The 18,998-nt window shown below is 49.7% G+C and overlaps 1 protein-coding gene across 4 annotated transcripts; it reads right to left on the bottom strand.

Moving 5' to 3' along the window:
* Nucleotides 1-769: 769 nt before the first annotated feature.
* CEP68 (centrosomal protein 68) lies at nt 770-8,835 on the bottom strand. Of its 4 annotated transcripts, XM_076335015.1 has the most exons (8): nt 8,265-8,835; nt 6,594-7,022; nt 4,628-6,082; nt 3,140-3,262; nt 2,803-2,899; nt 2,368-2,522; nt 2,072-2,235; nt 770-1,205 (listed from the first exon to the last, which is right to left on the bottom strand). In XM_076335015.1, exons 2-8 carry the CDS (start codon nt 6,975-6,977, stop codon nt 998-1,000), a joined length of 2,586 nt encoding a protein of 861 aa, XP_076191130.1. In that variant the 5' UTR covers nt 6,978-7,022; nt 8,265-8,835; the 3' UTR covers nt 770-997. The 4 variants fall into 4 exon arrangements, with proteins under 4 accessions (XP_076191130.1, XP_076191128.1, XP_076191129.1 ...); XM_076335013.1 differs by lacking the exon at nt 8,265-8,835 and having other exon boundaries at nt 6,594-8,255; XM_076335014.1 differs by lacking the exon at nt 8,265-8,835 and having other exon boundaries at nt 1,075-1,205; nt 2,076-2,235; nt 6,594-8,256.
* Nucleotides 8,836-18,998: the final 10,163 nt, after the last annotated feature.

Raw genomic sequence — 18,998 nt, 5'->3', positions numbered from 1 at the left:
GCCTTTTTGTTGAACTTACGCTGATCTGTGAATTGTCACCTGCAACTTGGCAATAAAAAAAACCTGCCCTTTGAGCTGAGGAGGTGGAAGATGGGAGAGTATCAAAAAAAAACCCCCCACAAAACCCGATTTGTCATTTCATAACTGCTTCAGTTTAACTGTGCTTTCACCTTCTACTTGTGCAGTACAGAAACTTTGTTCTGCTCACAAGAATGGGAGGAAATGATTTATTCTGCACGAGAACATGATGATGACGACCATATAGTTTAAAGGTTAATTAAAGCCAAGTACCAACATTCTGTAGTTGGCTGTAACTTTTTTGGCTGCTCACCTTGTTACGCTGCTTCACAGAAGCCCTTTTCTGTTGCAGAAAGGGTTTGGAAACCCTTTATGAATGTTTTGTGGGTAGCGATGTAAGATGTTTTGTGGGCCCTAGCTGTAAGAGGGGAAAGGCACAACTCTTCACCCAGGGAAACCAGCACAACGGTAACACAACTCCTGCAAGTAACAGGTAACGGCAGTTTCTACGTAACCTGGTTCTTCCCTGTGTGTACTCACCTGTTTATTATTTTTATTGAGATTCATATAGCATATTGGCTCTTTGTGTTTATGCGTAAGAAAACTGAACATTCAATAGGCTCGGCTTCAGCAGGGAATGGTAATTATAAACAAGAGTTCAGTTCACTCCCAAGAACCAGAAGGAGTTGCTATTTCTTGGCTTCTAGCACCTATTTTTGAAGAGCATAAACAAAACATGAGAACACGGCTATTAAAATCACACGGCTTTACTTAGAAGTGAGTTGCACGGCGCACTATGGATTACTCAGTTAAAAAACAGCGTGTTCCTGACATTTTGCTAACACGTGGAACAGGCCACTTCAACAAAAAAAGGAAAGCTACGTTAAAAAACAAACCAAAAAAAGGCCAGCTGTACATTCCTCACTCACAAAACTCCCCACTGTAGTCAGCACTATCAACTAGCCATCCCGGTAGCCAACTAACTGCTGTACAGCTTGCCTTTCTCAAGCCACGGTAAAAAAAAACCCAAACAAATCGGCGCGGGCTGGCTAACTCCAAGCACAGTGATCATACGTGTTTGGCATCTCTGCAAGAGGTGAAAGAAGGAGGTGGTTTGGTGCTTGCTGTGTTTCTTCTCAGCCATCCCGAGACTGGCTAACAAAGCCCAGGTCTGACAGAGGCAGCACCTGAAATAAAATGGGTTAAGTTTGCTACTGCGCTTTGGCTGCCATCCAACAAACCAACCAACCCCCCTGTGCTATGCTTAAATCACCTCCGCATACGCGTGGGAGTGTGTAGGATATAGTTATGTGTATTTAGCAATTTAAAAAAAAAAAAAACAAACCACCAACCACAAACTACTGAAGATATTGTTACTCTCCTTTAAAGCGCTGGAAATAATTCTTCCCCTTTGCAACGCCAGATTTTAAGGTGTGCCGTGGAGTGGGCCATGGGGAAATCAATGGTCTGAGCTAATGGGGGGTGGGGGGGGGGTGGGGGGGGGCAAGGTTATCCTGCAGTTCTTAAGTTCCTACCTCTGGGTGCTCAGAAGCTGTTAAGAGCCTTCCTGCACCTCTGGAGCCAGCGCTTTGCTAACACCCATGATCGTTTCATACAGGCACGGTTTTACAGCGATTCCCAAAGACGGCGTGAGTGGCTGAGGGATGTGGCAGCAGGCAGCTGACCCCGTTTACACTGCTGTGCCTGCCCTCAAAGACCACACAGCCCTCCACCCTAACACTCCTGCCATGCCCTCCTGAAACACTTTTGTCTCGGCAGTTTTATTTGAAGGAATATGTTCAAGAAATCAGCAAACAAGTTTTCTAGCCCGTATTTTACACCTGAACTCACTTGCTTCCCTTTCCCACCATGACATGGCAAGCAGAATTTTTCTTTGAGAAAAAAAAAAAAAAAAAAGGAAAAAAAAAAACCCCAACCAACGAAACAAAAAACCACCCCTTTTCCCATCCTCCCTCTGCTGTCCAAGTGATTTCGGTAGAGCAGCTGTCTGTGTCGGACTGCCGATGTCCCCTCCACCCTGACTGACAGTGACCTGCCTGCGGGCTCTCCGGGTCCCTCCGAGGAGCTGCCATCGCTCTCATCACGCTCTTGGGTTTCATCAGCTGGTCCACCAACACACTGCTCTTCCCCCGACACACATTTAAAGACGATGGGGTATCCATTTTTAGATCGCCCTTGCTTTCTTCTCCTTTTAGGCTTTCCAAACATCAGATTAAAAGAAATAATAATAAAGCCTGATGTATAGTGTTTGCTAATTTAAGTGTTTTCTTCCTACTCTTCCCTCCCTCTCCCCCTGCCGCAGAAAGGCTGGTTTGCCCCCCTGCTTACCCACTGAGCAGCCGTCTGCTGCACCCCCTCGTCCTCCATCCTGTCCTCGCCACGCATGGGACCCACGGCAGCTAGAACGGACTCGTACAAGTGCTCTGCGTGGGTTTCTAGCTCATCTGACTGTTTCGCAATCAAACCCAGCGTGTCTTTCAGAGCTGGAAAACAAAACGTATGATGGAGGTGGTAGTAACGTGACAATTCAATGTCTGTAAGAGCAGTAAGAGAGAGTGCCACTCGCCCAGGCAGACTTTTGAAGGAAGTCGAGTGTTAGAAATCGGTAAGCTGATCTTCATCCCACCCAAGTTGTGATGCAGAGTTTGGAGGGGGGTGGGAAGCGACCTAGGAGGCTCCAGGGTAAGAGTGAAGATACAGAAATAGTGTATCAGCATCACCGGCTGTGTCCGTGACCAGCCTTGCTCAAGCGCTCCCCCTCACCTGGCGAATTCGATGCCATGCAGTCGAGGAGAGCTTCTCCCCTCTCCAGTACGCTCTCCGTCAGGCTCCGGTGGTCGGCCACGTCCTTCCTGAACTCCTGGGAAGGGGAGGAGAAGAGAAACGCTGCTTAGAAGGGTTTTTTGGAAGAGACACACCTGCGGCAGGTTGCCCGGGGAGCAGTTTCCCCTGAGCAGGTTCCCAGTGTTCCCAAATTCGGCTTTGCGCGCCTGATGCGCCCCACATCACCCACCTGGACTGTGCCAGCGGTGTCTTGCTTCGTGCTGCTGGCTGCCCGCAGCACCGAAGAGGGGGAAGAAAAGCCAGCGGCGATACCTACCAAGTAGCGGTGCAGCGATGCCTTCACGCTCTTGGCGTCTGGCGAGGCTGGGACCCAGCTGTCGGTGATGTCCGCGACGTTGTACAGCCAACGAATTAGCTCTTCCAGCTGGCAGCAAAACATCTACTTAACGAAGCATAACAAAAGGGGTTACTTATCTATTTCTGCAACAAAGATACGGCAGGGACAGCAATAGGTGAGCCAGTGGTGTTTCAGAAAGCACCTGCTCCCTCCTGCTCTCCCATCGCAGGGCCGGCGGTGTCCGCCTCCTTCTCAGCACACAAACATCCCTAAGCTTGGGAAACTAAGGGTCAACAGAAAAAAGAAAAAAAAGGCAAAAAGCAAATTAACCCCCTAAACACACCCCAAAACCACTGTGTGGCAAGAATTGAGGGTCACCATGAAATGGCTGCTGCGGAGAGGTGTCGGAAGCCAGTGGCACCCAGGCTGAAGGAAGCGGTTTGCCTCCACCACCTCCCAGCTGAAGAGACACCCTCCTCCTCACCGGAGCCGCGCAGATAATTTGCAGTCGCTTTTTCCCAGGGGTTCGTCTCGTTCAATTAAGTGCTTTCATTTATTTTTAAAGCGTCTCGGTAAGGGATTATTTTTGTAAGATGCTGCACGAAATCCAGGGGCCTCTGCTCTCACCGAAACCAGACTCCAGCTCCTCGGGAGTCGGGGTTTTGCTATAAAGCTGAGCTGCTTCTCCCTGGCACCACGATTTGGGACGACAGATACACCCTAATGCTGACCCTTTTAAATCGGCAGAGTTATTCCCATACAAGAGGGGGAACGAGTTGCACTGGTGTTTGCGGCTATGTGCATGATAATAATTACTCTCTTGCAAACAGCCCAACATCGCTTCCAAATTCAGCCCGGGGTGGGGGTGGGGAAGAAGATGAAGGGGAAGGTGGGGAGCAATCCCCGCTGGCCAGGGAGCACAGCACCGGTGGCAGGATGGCCGTGAGGCGTCACTCACCTGAAAAGTAAAAATTCACAAAATAATCACGAAACCCTTCAGAGAAACCCCGCCAGTTCTGCCTGGCCTTATTATACCCTTAAGTAGGACCCAGTCCGGGGAAGATGAGCAAGCCTGAGCTGAAGGGCAAGGCCGGCCACGCTGCATTAAATAGCCGGAGTGATGGGGTAGGCAGCGAACGCTGGATTTCATGCTGGTCCAGCCCCGACCGTGGCTCTCGCATCCTCCCGGTGCAGCGGCGCTGCAGGATGGGCGGGCTGGGGGAAGCCGAGTGCCACATTTCCACCAAGCCTAGCCCCGTGATGCTGAGCCCCAGGGAAAGCGAGATGGGCTCTTGCTCCATCAGAAGAAGTTATCTGCTCTGATGAGCCTCCCTGCGTAAATTACTACCAGCTGCCAGGCACCAAACATCATGCGGAAGGGGAAGCCTTAATTAATTGTGCCATAAATACCGGCACATTTTATGTGAGATCTTCCCATAATAAACTTTATTTCTGGTCTCAGCCTACCTTAACACACTGGGCAAGGGACTCGCTCTGCTGGCTCTTCTTCGGACGCCCCTTGACCCGCGGTTCATTTAGGTACGTCCCATCCAATGTGTCCCTGAGACCGGTCGGTAGATGAAGCCCCCGCAGAGGATCCCTGTGGATCTGGCCACATGATTCAGTGTTTTCCCACCTGGGCTTTTGAGAGCTGCAGGGGTGCCACAGCCCAGCATCATCCTCAATACTCCCTCTTTCGTCCCTGCCACCCGCTTCTCCGAAAGGAGCCAACTCGGACGAAAGGGGCTGCCTGCTGTCGCTGTGACGTGGAAGGTTGTGGTGGTTGTGCCCGGGCGTCCTTATAGTTAAGGAAAGATTGGACAAAAACTGAGCCAGCCTTTCCAGCTCCTGCAGTCTTGGAGGCAAGGAGAGAAATTCTTCATCACCCTCCCACTCTTTCCTCAGGGGGAGCACTCGCGTTGTAGGTAAAAACCTATTTGTGCATTTCACCTGCCCTCTGTAGTTTGGAAAGGGGCTCCCGCTGGTACACCAGCTTCTCCCATCCGCAGCAGGGCGGCGAAATGAACCCGGCCCAGCTGGCTCCATCATTACATCCTTAGCAAAACCTCTAGAAGGACAAGAGGAAGCACTCTTTGCGAAGGATGCTTTTGCAATAGGTAAAGGTTCGTAGTATGAGCCAGCTCCTGAGCAGCCTCTTTTTCCAGGCCCCGGGGTGGAGAACCTCTCTGCAGAGGCCACAAACCTCCGACGTCCATTTTCTCCACTTCCCTGAGCCTGCCCACCTCGGCCGTAGATGCTGGTGGACCTCGACGTGCCCTCGGGGGAAACAGAAAAGCTGTCCAAACCTATTCCTGAGTCGTGGAGGAAAGGCTCTGGCATCTTCCCCAGCTTGTATCTTGGCTTCAGCGGATAAGCATAATCCAGCAAGTCCTCGTACTCTTTATTGGGGTTCCAGTGGGGTGAGCGACGGTCCGGAGATGGGGGTAACGAATCCGGTATGGCACACGCCCAGTAATCGGCTTGGTAGGATGACATCTCTCTGATGCGCTCCATGGTGGCACGGTCATCAAGCAGAGGACTGAAGGGCTTGCGCGCCCGCGGCGCCCTGCCTTCTGCTGCACCCCATCGACAGCACAGGTCTCGGGCGGCGGTGGCCGCAGGAGAAGGCACGTCTGCGCTGGCCGGCAAGCTTCGGGACAGCTCTTTGGAGAGGCCATTTTCTTCTGAAGACAGAGTGGAGAAGCTCGATGCGGAGCGGCTCCGCAGGGCGCTCTCGGGGCTGGGGGGGGTTTGGGGCCGCAGGAGCTCCGGGGTGGAGGAAAATGGGGATTGAGCTCCTGGCCTTCGGCTCTGCCGGCGGGCACGGGCATCGTGGCAGCTGCCAGCAAGGATGCTCTCCTCTGCAGAGCTGCGCTGGCTGGGAGGGCTGGACACCAGCTCCCAACAGCCCGATGCCTTCACCTGCTCAAGGATGGGGGGAAAAAGGAAAGGGAGAGAGAGACATGCATAAAATGAAGCACAGCATCCAGACAAAAGGCTCCTTTGTGCCGGGACATGGAGATAAAAGCCCAGCCCCAGACCCGCCGTGAGGAAAGGCTGGAAGGGGAACTCTGTTCCGTCTGTGGGATGGCATGCAGCTTCCCAAAGCCCAGAGTGGGGCTTGTTTTTAAGGAAAGGCATCCCAAGGGCTTGGGAAGCTGCACGAGTCATTTGGCAGCAAGAGGCACTTATTTAAGGAGCCCCGTCCCGAGGACTTTCCAGCTCCACAGTGGCAATATGGGAACGGAGGCAACAGCTTAGGTGTTGGAACCCAAGCCCTTCCCCACCGCACGGCTTAGCCCGGGGCTGGGGTGGGCACACTCTGGCTGGAGGAGGTGGAAAGCCTTTGCTAGGACAGCCCAGACAAACAAGTCCCCACCTCGCTTGGGACCTCCCGGTGATGCAGCAACACCTGTATGTACAACCCTCTCACCTGCTGCTCTTCCGAGGAGAGGAACCGGTGGTTAACATGATGAGGCACATCACTGCCGTCGGCGGCTCTATAAATTAACGTCTCTGTCTCCGAGAGGCTTGCTCTTGCTCTGGGAAATCTGGATGCGGATGCTGAAGACACTTCTTGGCGGTAGCTTGAGCCTCCTTGGGTAACACCGGTGGCCAAGCGACTGCGTCCGCTCATTGCCACGCTCTCCGTCCCTTCCAGGCAGGTCTTGGCTTCCTCTGCCCCTAAAAGCCGACGCAGGCTGTCTGCTAGCTCTGGGTAATCCGTCTCCACCTCTGCGCAGTCCCATGTACCATCGCCCTCAGCCTTCCCACTCAGTGAGGCTTCAGAAAGTGATTTTCCCACATCCACGGCCATCGGGACAGAACTTCTTCTGCAAGATGATGCCAAGCCTCGGGCTCTCTGAAATACACAACACACGGTAGCAGCAACTTGCCGTCCCCCCTCGTCTCCACGCCAAGTAAAGAAACTGGGTATGTTTAATAACAAAGAGCTTAAGCATGTTTGGGTCAGACCCCAAAAATCATAAAATTGCATCTTGGTGCATCAAGTGGGACAGAGGAAAGAGCAAACCGGCCTTTGTGCCTGAGCAGCATTTTCTGGTTTTGAGGACATGACACACAGGGAAAATCTAATTAAAGCTCTGGCCGCTCTGAGAACAAACCTGTGCTTTATACCTTGCCGGCACGGTACAACTGTCTCCTGAATTAATGGCCAATCTCACAAACTGTTTGTGCACCATGAGGTTATTGGGCCCAAACGAGACATCATTAACTAGGATGTAAAGCACCTATTAGCGTGGCTGAGCCCTGAAGGCCATTGGGGTGGAAAGTTGAGGGTTTTTTAAGAGACAAACTCAAAACCTTGAAATGGAAGCCACCCAGAAGTGAGAAGTATATATAAAAAATTAGAGGGGGAGGTAGGAGACTGTAAAACCCAAACTTGGCGGTTAGCTCTGCAGCTTCTACCTCAATTCATGAAATTAACTCTTTGTGAAATTAATTAATGGAAATACTTGCTCAACCGATGACACATTTTCAAGCGTGCTGTACAGCCAAGCCCATTGCATCTTGCTGCAAATCCTTCTAACATGAGATATTTTTCTCAAAGCCTGAGCTCCCGGTGCTCCATGCACGGAGATGCTCCACCACTACCCTCTCGCTGCCCGCGCTGGACTCGGGCGAGGAGCTCCAGCAGGACAACCAATGACCCAAATCAAAGCGACCGAATATAGCACACGAGGGACCTTGTTTTGTGAACACCAGCCACAGCTGAGCATCTCTGCTTGCGTTCACCAAGCTACAGCAGGACCCAAAAATACTCTCAACACAAATGACACCTTGCGGGCTCCCTGCAGAGCATCGAAACTGGCGCTGCCAAAATCCCCGTGCGTAGGCTCTGCACCGCTCGGTCGCAGGCAGGCATCCTCAGAGCCCTGGGAATACCAAAGTTGCTCTTCCAGCAACTCCAGCCCAAACCAGGGTGCCAGCCTTAGGAAAACACCGGCAGAGTGGTTTTGCCGGTACTCACCCAGCTAGTGCCGGGCTAGTGATGCAAACTCAACTTAAAAAGAAATAAAAAAAAAAGGAGGAAAGAAAGCATTCCCAAACAATACTTGGAAGTGGGAAACAAGTTGATACTCACACCCTCCGTCAGCTCTTTTGTCGTGATCTCATTTTATGATCCACCCCTCTGGCGACTGGGGTTTTCCCACGGGCAGAGCCCATGCACGCGAACAAAGAGCAGCAGGGCGACGCGCCGGGTCTCCAGGGGAGACTGAATCCCCGGCACAACCCATGGCAGATACCGCAGCTGCCTTCCCCCTCCCCAAGAGCCGGCAGCCCGTGCAACTGCCAGGCAGCTATATTCAGCACGGCAGCAGCTGCGGAGACGGCGAGTAAAGCCTGGGCTCTCCCAGCCCTCCACGCAAGCTGTGTCCTTCTGCCGACACCTGGACTCACCCACTTGATCGCTTAAGTCGCTACCAAATACAACCCTGTTCACATCATGTTATCCCAAAATCGATGGTATTGCTCTCTTCCCCCCCCCCCCAAAAGGTTGTATATCCAAACAAAAAGGCATGGTAATTGCAATAAACGTAATTGATAAACCTACCCCTGCTAAATTCCCTACATATTATACAACAATGTATCATTAAAATATATGTAAGCATATATACCTTGTTTAACAGAAGGTAGATTTCTGATGCTAACAGAAAGAGTATCCCAAACCACTTGGGAACCCCTGTGTGTTTCCCACATAGCATGTGTGCGATTTCTTCACGTATCCATCATATAGATTTTTAAGGCCAGAGGTCTCCTGAGCCCCAGGAGGCAGCCCCGTTACCTGCCAGACTGCACCGACTCCCATTCGGTCCCTCTGAATTAGTTTTGTTTACACAGTCAGGCGAGCAAGTATTCGTGGATCGAATGCCAAATCCAACTTACAGGTGATTTAAATGCCCAGAAAATCCCCTGAGATATATTTGTTTACCAGCTCTGAAAGCCAGGGCCTGCACCGCAAGGAGAAGCGATGCTGGCTGGTTGCATTCCTCCTCTTCCAACCAAAACCTAATGAGCAAAAAGCCGCCGGGGTGACAAATCGTAAGGTACCGCATATTAAATTCCAGGATCTGTTTCAGAGCCACGCAGCCTGCTTCAAATTCACCATTTTGGGCGCCTTCCTCCATGGCAAGACGCAGGTGATTCAGCAGAGAACATCACTAATTATCACGACATGAACGGGCATCTCACCGGTTCTAACCCCTCCTTGCACGTACTGGCAGCGCTGTACATCCAAAAATGATCCGGTAAATATAAATCTTAACAGAGAGGAGGGTGCTGGACACCCGTAGCTTAGGACATAAATGCCTCGACAATCACTTCTGTTGTTGGGTAGCGATTTTAAAAAATATATAAAAGAAAGAAAAGCTTAACAAGGCATCAGAGCAGACTTCAAAGTTTTAAATTGAATGTGCAGTAATTAATGATTGACCTCGGTACCTCTTTAAGAAGATGCCACGTTAAATTCAAAGTGATGCTGAACATCATTAAATCCATCAGATTTAGTGGCTTGAGCCATGTGTCAGTCAGACCAGTAAAAACAACCATAAAACACATACATAAGCTTGACCTTAAATCTGAAAAGCATGTGTTAAACAACATTTAAAAAAAATTATAGGTCACAACCCATCTGTTATTTTTGTAACTGTACGCAGGAACACAAAGGTTGAGCTATTCTGAACTTTCAAGACTATTTGTTGATCTTATGGACGCAGCATGCAGTGATATACATTTCTATGATGCCATCAGTCTCTAAAAAAAGAGCAAGTGCTGGCTCACAGGTTCATTAAGTCTCCAGAAGCTAATTGGAAGCTAAAGAGAAACCAGGAAACCTGCCAATGCACACCAGTGAGGGTAAATCTGCTCATTTCAGCATTTGTAAGGATATTCAAAGGGCCACCAGAGATTTCACTGCATTTTCAGAAGTCTCTAATGCAGGCAGCTGATTCCAATTAATTTCAGGGGGAGCTGGACATCCAACCACACTTGGATGCAAACTAGATGGGGAAGTCGCACACATCCCGTACGCAGAACAATCAGGCAAAAAGTCGTATTCCAAAACAGACTGAAAATGCTAATGCCACTAAGCGCAACTCCCAACTACAAGAGCATCTAGAAAATAAGGTTTCTCACCATTTTCCAACAGAACTGCAAAAATTCAGAGGTCGGGTTACCAGTGGTGGCGACACATCAAGATTAACCCTCACGACGGGAAGAAGCAAGCCCAAATCCTCGGGCAGGGCTGACAGGGCTATGAAGAGGGACATACGACCACAGCTTTAGGCACGGTGGAGACTTTCCACTGGCCTTAAAACCACAGGAAAACGGCCAGAAATCCCGGCTACACCCGAGCCCTCAATTGTCTCACCACCGATGGGGCGGCACAGGAGCGGTACCCGCGACCGGTTTTTTAGATAACAGATGAAGACAGTGGCCGTTTCATTCATTTCAACAGGGGAAGGTCCACAGGGATCTCTCAAGAAAAGCGACCCCTGAACTTTTTCGCGTCGTCAAAAGAAAGCTGCCTGCCAAAGAGTTGCACAAAACCCAGCGGACAACAAGAGCTCTGTCCCAACGAGTGACGTCCCACCGTCCGTGGGTATCACTTGGCTGGTGGACCAACAAAAGCAGCCGACGCTGATAGAGTTGCTCTCTCCCACCAGCTCTGGTTTTGCTGGGGAGGGTTTTTTTTTTTGTTGTTTTGGGGAAAAAACACGCTACTCGTGCCTTTCAGGCCTGTGGGATCCGAGTTTTGATATTTTTTTTCTCCTTTTTCTTGCATGCCTTCTGCCTGAAAAGCCTCTCCGCAGCTGAAAAAATGGCAGATTAACCAAAAAAACTAAGAAATAAAGGCAATAGAGCCGAGGAGGCACCGCACCCTGGGTGTCCTGAACGGCTGGAGGTACGGATGCGACGCGCCACGGGTAACGGGGACGGGCTTCCAACGCGAAAGCCGCCCGCTTCCCCCCCCCTCCCCCCGCCCCGCCGCCCCCCGGGACTCCCGAGCGCGGCCCCCCGGGCGGCCACGGCAGCACCCGGAGCTGCCCCCCGGTCCCCCCCAGCCGCCCCCGGGGGCCGCCGCCGCCGCGCCCCGGCCCGCACCTACCGAGCGGCGGCCGCCGCCGCCCCCGCCGCCACGCCCCCCGCCCCGCGTCTCAGCCAATGGGAGCGGGGGTCGCCACGTCAACAAGGGCGCCCTTGCGGCCCGGCAGCCAATGGGAGCGGAGCGTGGCGCTGGGCCCCGCGGCGCGGCCGTGACCCGTCGTCGTCCGTCCGCCCCCTCCGCCCCGGCCCTGGGTCGCGGAGCGGCCGCCCCGCTCCCGGCCCCGCTCCCGGCCCCTGGCCGAGCACGGGGTGGAGCAAACTAGCCGCCTGCCACCGAGGACTTGAGGAGCGACCCCCGGGACCGGCGGGCGCTGCCGTTGGTGGAGCAGCACCCCCTCCAGTGCCCTTGAGGAGCTCGTTGCAACTTTAGGGTGTTTCCTTTTACCCTATATATTGACCTTCCCGGGGCTAAGCTGTGCACTGGCAGCCTCCGCTCCTCTCCGGGCGTTACTGCGCTGTTTCTGGGGTGGAAAACGATCTAAAAATGGTATCGCATGAGCAATGACTATACGTGTAATGGCAAATGGATTTCAGCATCCTACATGCGCAACACGAAGCCCCTTCAGCAGGCCGGAGGAGGTCCCGGTGCAAGACCTTCCTCCCTCGCAGCAGAGCGCGCCCGGGGGCCGGTTGTCGGATGCCCGTTGTGCCCTGCCATTTGGGCAGCTTTCTGGGTTGAGTCCTCACGCCACACGTTGAAGCAGGCTGCTCTGGGGTTTGTACCCAGCCAGACCCTTCTTTGCTGGATGGAGCAGCCGTATCCCGACATGTGCCCATGTCCTGTAGAAAATACAAACCTTTTCCCTTGTTTCTGTCCATAGGCTGATTCTGGCTTTTGTCTGCATCATCTGCTCCTGGATTTCTCAGGCAACGCTGAGATTTCCTAGAGGTCAGTTACCTGATAAAGCACTTTATGAACGACATTGCTGCCAGCTTTAGGCCATGAAGGACCAAAGAGACATCTTGGGTTTGCTCAGCAGGCTGGCGGCAGGGTGAGGGGAACAACACAGGTATCCCAAGTCCCTGGCTAGTGCTTCGGTCCCCTGGCCACACTCCTCAGCCCCGCAGCGTGCTCCAGCTTTGCCACCCCATGTTACTATGGTCCAGATTCCCAGCTGCTATGACCCGGGTTTATTCTACTGACCTCAATGGAACCGGCCCCATTTACCATCCTGGAGGATCTTGCTTCTTCTCTCTAGAGAAACAGAGTGGAGTATCTTTTTCAGGGCTGCTTCTAAAAGCAGAGCTGTAACGCCGCGGTATAACGTGGACGGTGCTCTCAGAACAACTCGCAGCCAAGAAAAAGCCCACATCATTTCTGTTCCTACATAATATTTCTATATTTGGGGTTTCTTTGATGAATGTTACAACAGGTCTTCCGGAGGGCTGCACATCCCCCTGCCTCGGATGCACACTTTTGAGAGTCGGCTTTTTGTTGGAATTCACGCAGGCAAAGCCCTTGTGAAAGAAAAGTCCTTTAAAACTGTTGTTTATTGCTTATTCTCCAGGGAGCCAGTTGCCTGCCAGTAGAGGCCGTGCTGATTTCAGGCAAGTCGAAAGGCTGAAGCAAACACGAAAGGGTCATGATTCATACCCAGGCTCGGCTGTTTTTAGCTGGTTTAAATTACTTGCAAGCTGCCAGACATTGTTCTCGGAGCTGAATAGCGCTCAGCTGCGGTCTCAGCCCTGGCAGGAAAGGTTCGCGTCCTGTTCCGCCTCCGATCAAACAAGTGCCAGGATGTCTACAAGAACAGCCAAAGCGCTGCAAAGTCTTTCCCCTCTCCTTGGGCTCATGCTGAGAGGGTGTCAGTAAACAAGGGGGGAATTAAACTGGTGATCTAAAGGAGAGATTAATTAAAAATTGCAGGGAAATGATACCGGTTTTCATCCACTGACATCTGGCCCTCTTTGTTAGGAACTTTGCTGAAGAGAAACTAGTTTATTTGATCTATAATAAGAGGGTCAAGTCCAGCCAACTCCCACCCAAGGCCACTCAAGGCTGGCAAAGACTAAGATGGATGTTTTCTTGTTGATTTGAGACCCCAGGATTCTTTCAGATTTGGGTTTTTCAGCAAGAAGGTTCTCCAGCAAAGACAAACGATTTCACCCAATCTGTGGATGACACCACTTCAGCAGTAATCCCCATATCTATGACGTGAAGTAGAGCTTGCTTATGATGATCAGATTTGAAAGTGGTGCATTTCTAGTATATGAGAAGCCGGGATAGGAAGACTCCATTTTCTTCAAAAACTTCTACCTTCTTGGTGGGAATATCCATGGTTTTGTACAGAACCAAATCCGTCAGGAACACCAGCCGTATGTATCCTGAGTTTTAATATGCCTATAACTAATGATGTGCTGTTAACCAGAGTTTTGGGCACATCCATGTGTAATTTCTTTCTACCTTGAACGGTCTCACACTACAAGCCAGATAGTTAACACTCTGCGATGAAACCTGAAGCCTGGATGTGCACCATATGCTCTTGCATAGCATCTGCACTATCTTCGGCATCAGTTTTCAGTCTCACAATGCAAATGTTTGGGATGGATGAGATGTCAGCAAATGCAGGGCTTGGACCTGACCTATTTGTTCCCAGAGCATTGCTAGCAATATTAATAGAGTACTGCAGTGAAAAGAAAAACTGGTTGTAATCACTTTGCCATCTTTTGGCCAGCAGTATGGCATTATCTGTGGGGAGGATTTGCCTGCGTTTAGAAAATTATTCCACTTCTGACGCTGTGCCTCAGACAGCCAGAGAGTTAATAGTACAAGTAACCCGTTAGTACACCTGCCTATCTTCCAGTGTTATCATTGAGTGGGAAGGAGCTGCCACAAGCCTTCTTTGCTTCTGTTGGCTACATCAAAGTGATTGACATTATTCCTCTCCTGTGTTAAAATTGCTCAGGCACCGTTTTATAAAAATACCTATGTTGCAACCTGACAGCACCGCATTCCTCGCTCCATAAGGACAGGCTGGCTGGCAGACTCTCTCACGCGTGGTTCTGGGCAGGAGCCGTCTTCGTACAAACGGCTCAGGACTCTGCTGTGCGCTTGCTCTGCCTAAACCCTCTCTGAAAGGTGTTTGCTGGGAGAGGTCCTTCTCTTCTTGAGGCTAACGGCCCTTTTTTTTTCCCCAGAGGTCTGTATTTCCACATCTTGGACCGTCCCTCTTGTTCTCCTCTTGATTCTCACCCTTTGGGCCATGTTTCTTTGAAGCTTGACACCTAAACCTGGTCCAAAACTCCAGCGTGGGCTCGGCTATGATTAGGCAAAACTGGTGTGGTAGTCCAGGCTGCGTTCCTGTTTACATACCCTGGTATAGTATCATCTGCCTTATTTGCAGCGCAGGGCATTTGACTCATGCTTCTGACTGCCCGTAACTTCCTGATCCTGCTCCTTAATCTACTGTTTCCCACCAGTATTAGTGCAGTTAATTACTGTCATCTAGATTAATTCTTTGCAGCCTCTGTTGCCCAGATCTTCTCTCAGTTTTTCCGATGTTGCTATGAATTTCAGCCCTGCACTTTTCCATGTTCCCAGACCTTCTCCTCCAGGTGGGACCTGCAGATTTTTCTCTGTTCCAACATTTGTGTCGCTAATCAACTACTTATGGTCCTGGACGGTAAGCCCCTGAGGAATCCAGTTGTTCAGCTGGACAGTCACTCTAGTAATGTCTAAATAAGCGGGTTCAAACTCAGCCATGTTGCTTTAGCTTCTTTATAAAGTCATGAGAATCATAGAATGGTTTGCGTTGGAAGGGACCTTAAAGTTCATCTAGTTCCAACCCCCCTGCCATGGGCAGGGGTACCTTCCACTAGACCAGGTTGCTCAAAGATGAGAAGACTCATCGAAAGCCTACCAACTTTCCCTCGCTCTTATCATAGCTACTACTGCACTATTACTAAATATTTCCTAAAAATAGTAGCTGCTTCTTTTTCTTCCTGGTTTTGGAGAAGCACCTGAAAATATGACTTAAGCACACCCAAGGCAGCTGACAAATGAAACGTAAGGCAGGATTAATGAAGGAAAAACTAGAGTGACATCTATTTTAGTGTCAACATTGAAGTGCAGAGCAATGAACCCCAGTGCCAGCAGCTGGGCAATTTCAGTTCTCTACCACTTGGTTGCTCAGCTGGACAGAGTGGCAGGATTTAGCCCAAGAAAAAGGTCAACTAGAAATTGCACTTCTCCTTTCTGGCCACATGATGTACCCATCACACCACGAACAGCCTGGCCAGACTGCCAGCAACAGGAGATCCAGCCACAAAGGCAGGCGTTACAAGTTTCTGTATCCCCCCAAAAGCATCTCCTTACCTCTACCCAGGCCCTCTAAAACACCCACACAGCTGCAGCTCAGGGCTAGGTGCCATGGTGCAGAGGGGGATGAATGGGATGGAGTTGGTGTGGTCCAGATGCTTCGCCTTTCCTCTTGTTGGATGAAGGTGACACGTTGCTGTGAAATAAAAATAGGAGCCAGCTGGTCAAGAGGTGGTGGCAGCTTTTGATCAATGTGAATTATAATGGGCAATGAATAATTGGGATTAATTTTACTTTTTAAATGTGAGATTTTACTGCTGCTTTCAGTGGGGAATGTGAGGGATTTCTTTTTCATTCTAATTGCTGGGATGTCTTGGCCCTTTGTCATTTGTATGTTGTCCTGAGCAGAACCAAGAGGCTCTTCAAAACCAGAGCTGGGATCTGCAGGAACCAGTCGTCAGTGCAGAGATTTGTAAAAGAAATATTGGGACTGGTATGAATGAAAATCTGTTTATGTAAGCATCAGAAGAAATAGCAGAGCAGGGGCGTTAAGAACGGCTTGTATTCATAACAAATGACACCATTCCCAGAAAAAATTTGAGACTATGTTGTTTTTGGCAAGCCCAGAAGGTCTGCGCACCAATAAGACCATAGCACACACAACTGATTCGTGAAAGACGCTCCTCTCTGGCAGCCTAGCAGGAAAAGAGACTGCAGCGAAGGACCACCACAAAAAACCCTGTCGATTCTTAAAGATTATTAGAGAACTGTCCGAAAACCAGGAGGTTTAGTGAAGATTTGACAGCCATCATCCCTTGTGTATGTTGCACGCAAGTGATCGGGGCCAGACCACTTGAGCAACTATGTCTCATTGCTTGTGAGTGTGAGTGAATGCAATCTATAAGAGAACGAGTGCGGGCGGGTAAAATCAGCTTAAAATGTAAATAAATACCATATTCCCCTTCTGTAAGATGGCCAAACTGAGTTTGGCCACACTGGTTTCCTACCTCAGCAAGAATGGTACTGCTAACAGGACAAAGCCCAGTGCCTTCAGGACGCTCAGTAAGTCAAATTACTTGAGCCGATTAACAATGCAGTACCAGGGAAGTTTAATCTTAACGATTTGGCTGCTGTTGGTTTGAACGTACTCGGTTTGCAAGATTTGAGTTGCAAATGTTTGTAGGCCTCCCTCAAACTCTAGTAGCTGTAGGCATCACCACCTAATTATGCTGTAGCATACCACGATGAAGAGAATCCAGATCTGCCTGATTGTGTACATGTTTTAGTGACGCAGTAATTACAGTAATTTACATCGCATTGCTGATCACTATCCTGCGGAGAGGGTGAAGTCCTGTTACCCAAGCCTGTGGAAGTGGCTTTGTGTTGCATCTCTGGTCCTAGGTTTCAGAGCCAGTTTGTAATTTGCCTGGTCCCTGGCATTTATTTTGACAAACCCAACCCTTACGATCATGAGGATAACCTTCAAAATGTGGAAATAAATTCCAGCTGCTACTCTGTTTGCCCAGTCTAAAACCACAGGTATCTTCCGTAGCATGATGGCTCGACTCTGACATCCAAGATGCAAGAATTTGCAAGAACAGCAAGTTAGCTGTAAGCTCGCCAGGCTATTTTCATGCACATCACAGCTCACGAGACTCCCGAGGGGTACAATGTACTTGTATGTCTGCTTGAATGCTCAAAATGGGAAGATAGCAGAGATCTGATTTTCAACAAGCTAACATCAATCTACATATTGATGTACCACACAACCTGTTCGACCCAAACCATTCATCTCACAGCAGAACAAAATGGTGTTGTCTTCCGTTTAACTCACAAAGCACTTCCCTACAATTATATCCATCTTTATCAGACAAACTGGGGATTTAAAAAAAAAAAAAAGGACGGACTAATCTGCTCCTTGGCCATAACTGGATTTCCTCTGCAAATAGTTACAACAATAGCAGTAGCTTTTGTTAGAAATTTATTTTTAAATGTTTTTCTTCATGTGAACTAGACAAATGTGTGTCGCCTGCCAAGAGCTTTTTAGAAAGAAGAAGTGGGGAGCATTTTCCCAAAAACTCTCTTCCTCTTACAAAAAGATGAAATTATTAAGAAATTGGAAAGCATGTGGCCAGATTGGTAGGTGGTGGTAGAAAAACAGAATGAAGCAATTGAACTTTAATTAGAACTTCTTCCAACTTTCATCTCGTTGAAATATCGTTATCTATTTATCTCTAATAATGCCTAGCAAGCTCTAATAATGTCTGGCTTGAGTCAGCTGGGACTCAGTCTAAGGCTTGACTCAGTTCTCATTAAAGACAAGCAATCATTCCATTCCTATTTTTCCATGGGTCTCACAAAGCTTCATGTGTTTCAAACAGTGAGGCGCTACAGCTCTGACAACCACCACTTACCTCAGAAGATTTCAGAAAACCTGCTTGTTTTAGGCAGCAGCCGTCTCTGTATCCAAAGCTGACATTTAAATGGCTAGGACCTAAGGTGCCAAGAGGACTTCTCTATGAGCTTACTGGTCTAGCGTTCCTCCAGGTATCTCCTCGGGGTTTCAGCTAAGGAAGCAAGAAGACGAAGACACAACCATGGGGTCAGAGAGGCTTTTTGGAAACCACCACATGGATGGTTTCGTAAAATTCACATACCAAGACACAATACCAGTCACAATTTGTAAGTCATACACAGGCAGCTCCTTCTCATTATATTTCTGTCTTCCAGTGCTTGCAATTCTTGCAAATTTTGCACCCTTGTTTATTAGTTCTGGGACCAGAATTTAATGCTTGAAACTAACCAAACTACACGTATGTAGCAGATTTTTTTCAGGATTTGTGATATTCTGCGTTGTGCATCTCGGGATAGAATCTACCCTACGGAGATGTATGAGCTTTTAACGGAAAAGCTGTATCAAAACCACTTTGATAGCAAACCCAGGCCCTCAATTCTGGAACCAGCACACTGCTCAGACTGACAGCGTGTGTCAAATACAAAATTACCCTGAACTTACCAGTCTGCCTACTGCAAAGGATTTGCTGGACGATTTCTCCCACTCCTCAATCCTCCTCCAGGGAACAAAGTCTGTCTGCTTGGCAGAATAGGCAGCAGGTCTGTCTGTCAGCCCTTGTACTCCACTGTGGCACACATCAATAAAAAATACCTACTAATCTGGGCTCTCCCAAAGCCCCTTTAGAGCTGAGTACCTGTGCAGAGGGCTTGAAGAAGTGCTACCCTGCGTAGGCTTGCCCTGGGCTCCAGGGGAAGGGGTTAAATGGAGTGATACGCCGATAATCAGTGACACTGGCATGCCGGCAAAGGGCATGATCTGAGAAAGTGGACCCGAATACCAAGTTACACAATTCTCACTCAGGGGCATTTGCGAAGGAGTCGCAGAGAGCTTGCCAGCTGCTTAGGCAAGGTTGATCCAGCTAAAAGGCTAGGTCTTCT

The sequence above is a fragment of the Aptenodytes patagonicus genome, chromosome 3 (genome assembly GCF_965638725.1).
Source record: "Aptenodytes patagonicus chromosome 3, bAptPat1.pri.cur, whole genome shotgun sequence".
NCBI lineage: Eukaryota > Metazoa > Chordata > Aves > Sphenisciformes > Spheniscidae > Aptenodytes > Aptenodytes patagonicus.
The sequence above is the reverse complement of the archived record's forward strand: the minus strand, read 5'-3'. Positions and strand labels throughout refer to the sequence as shown.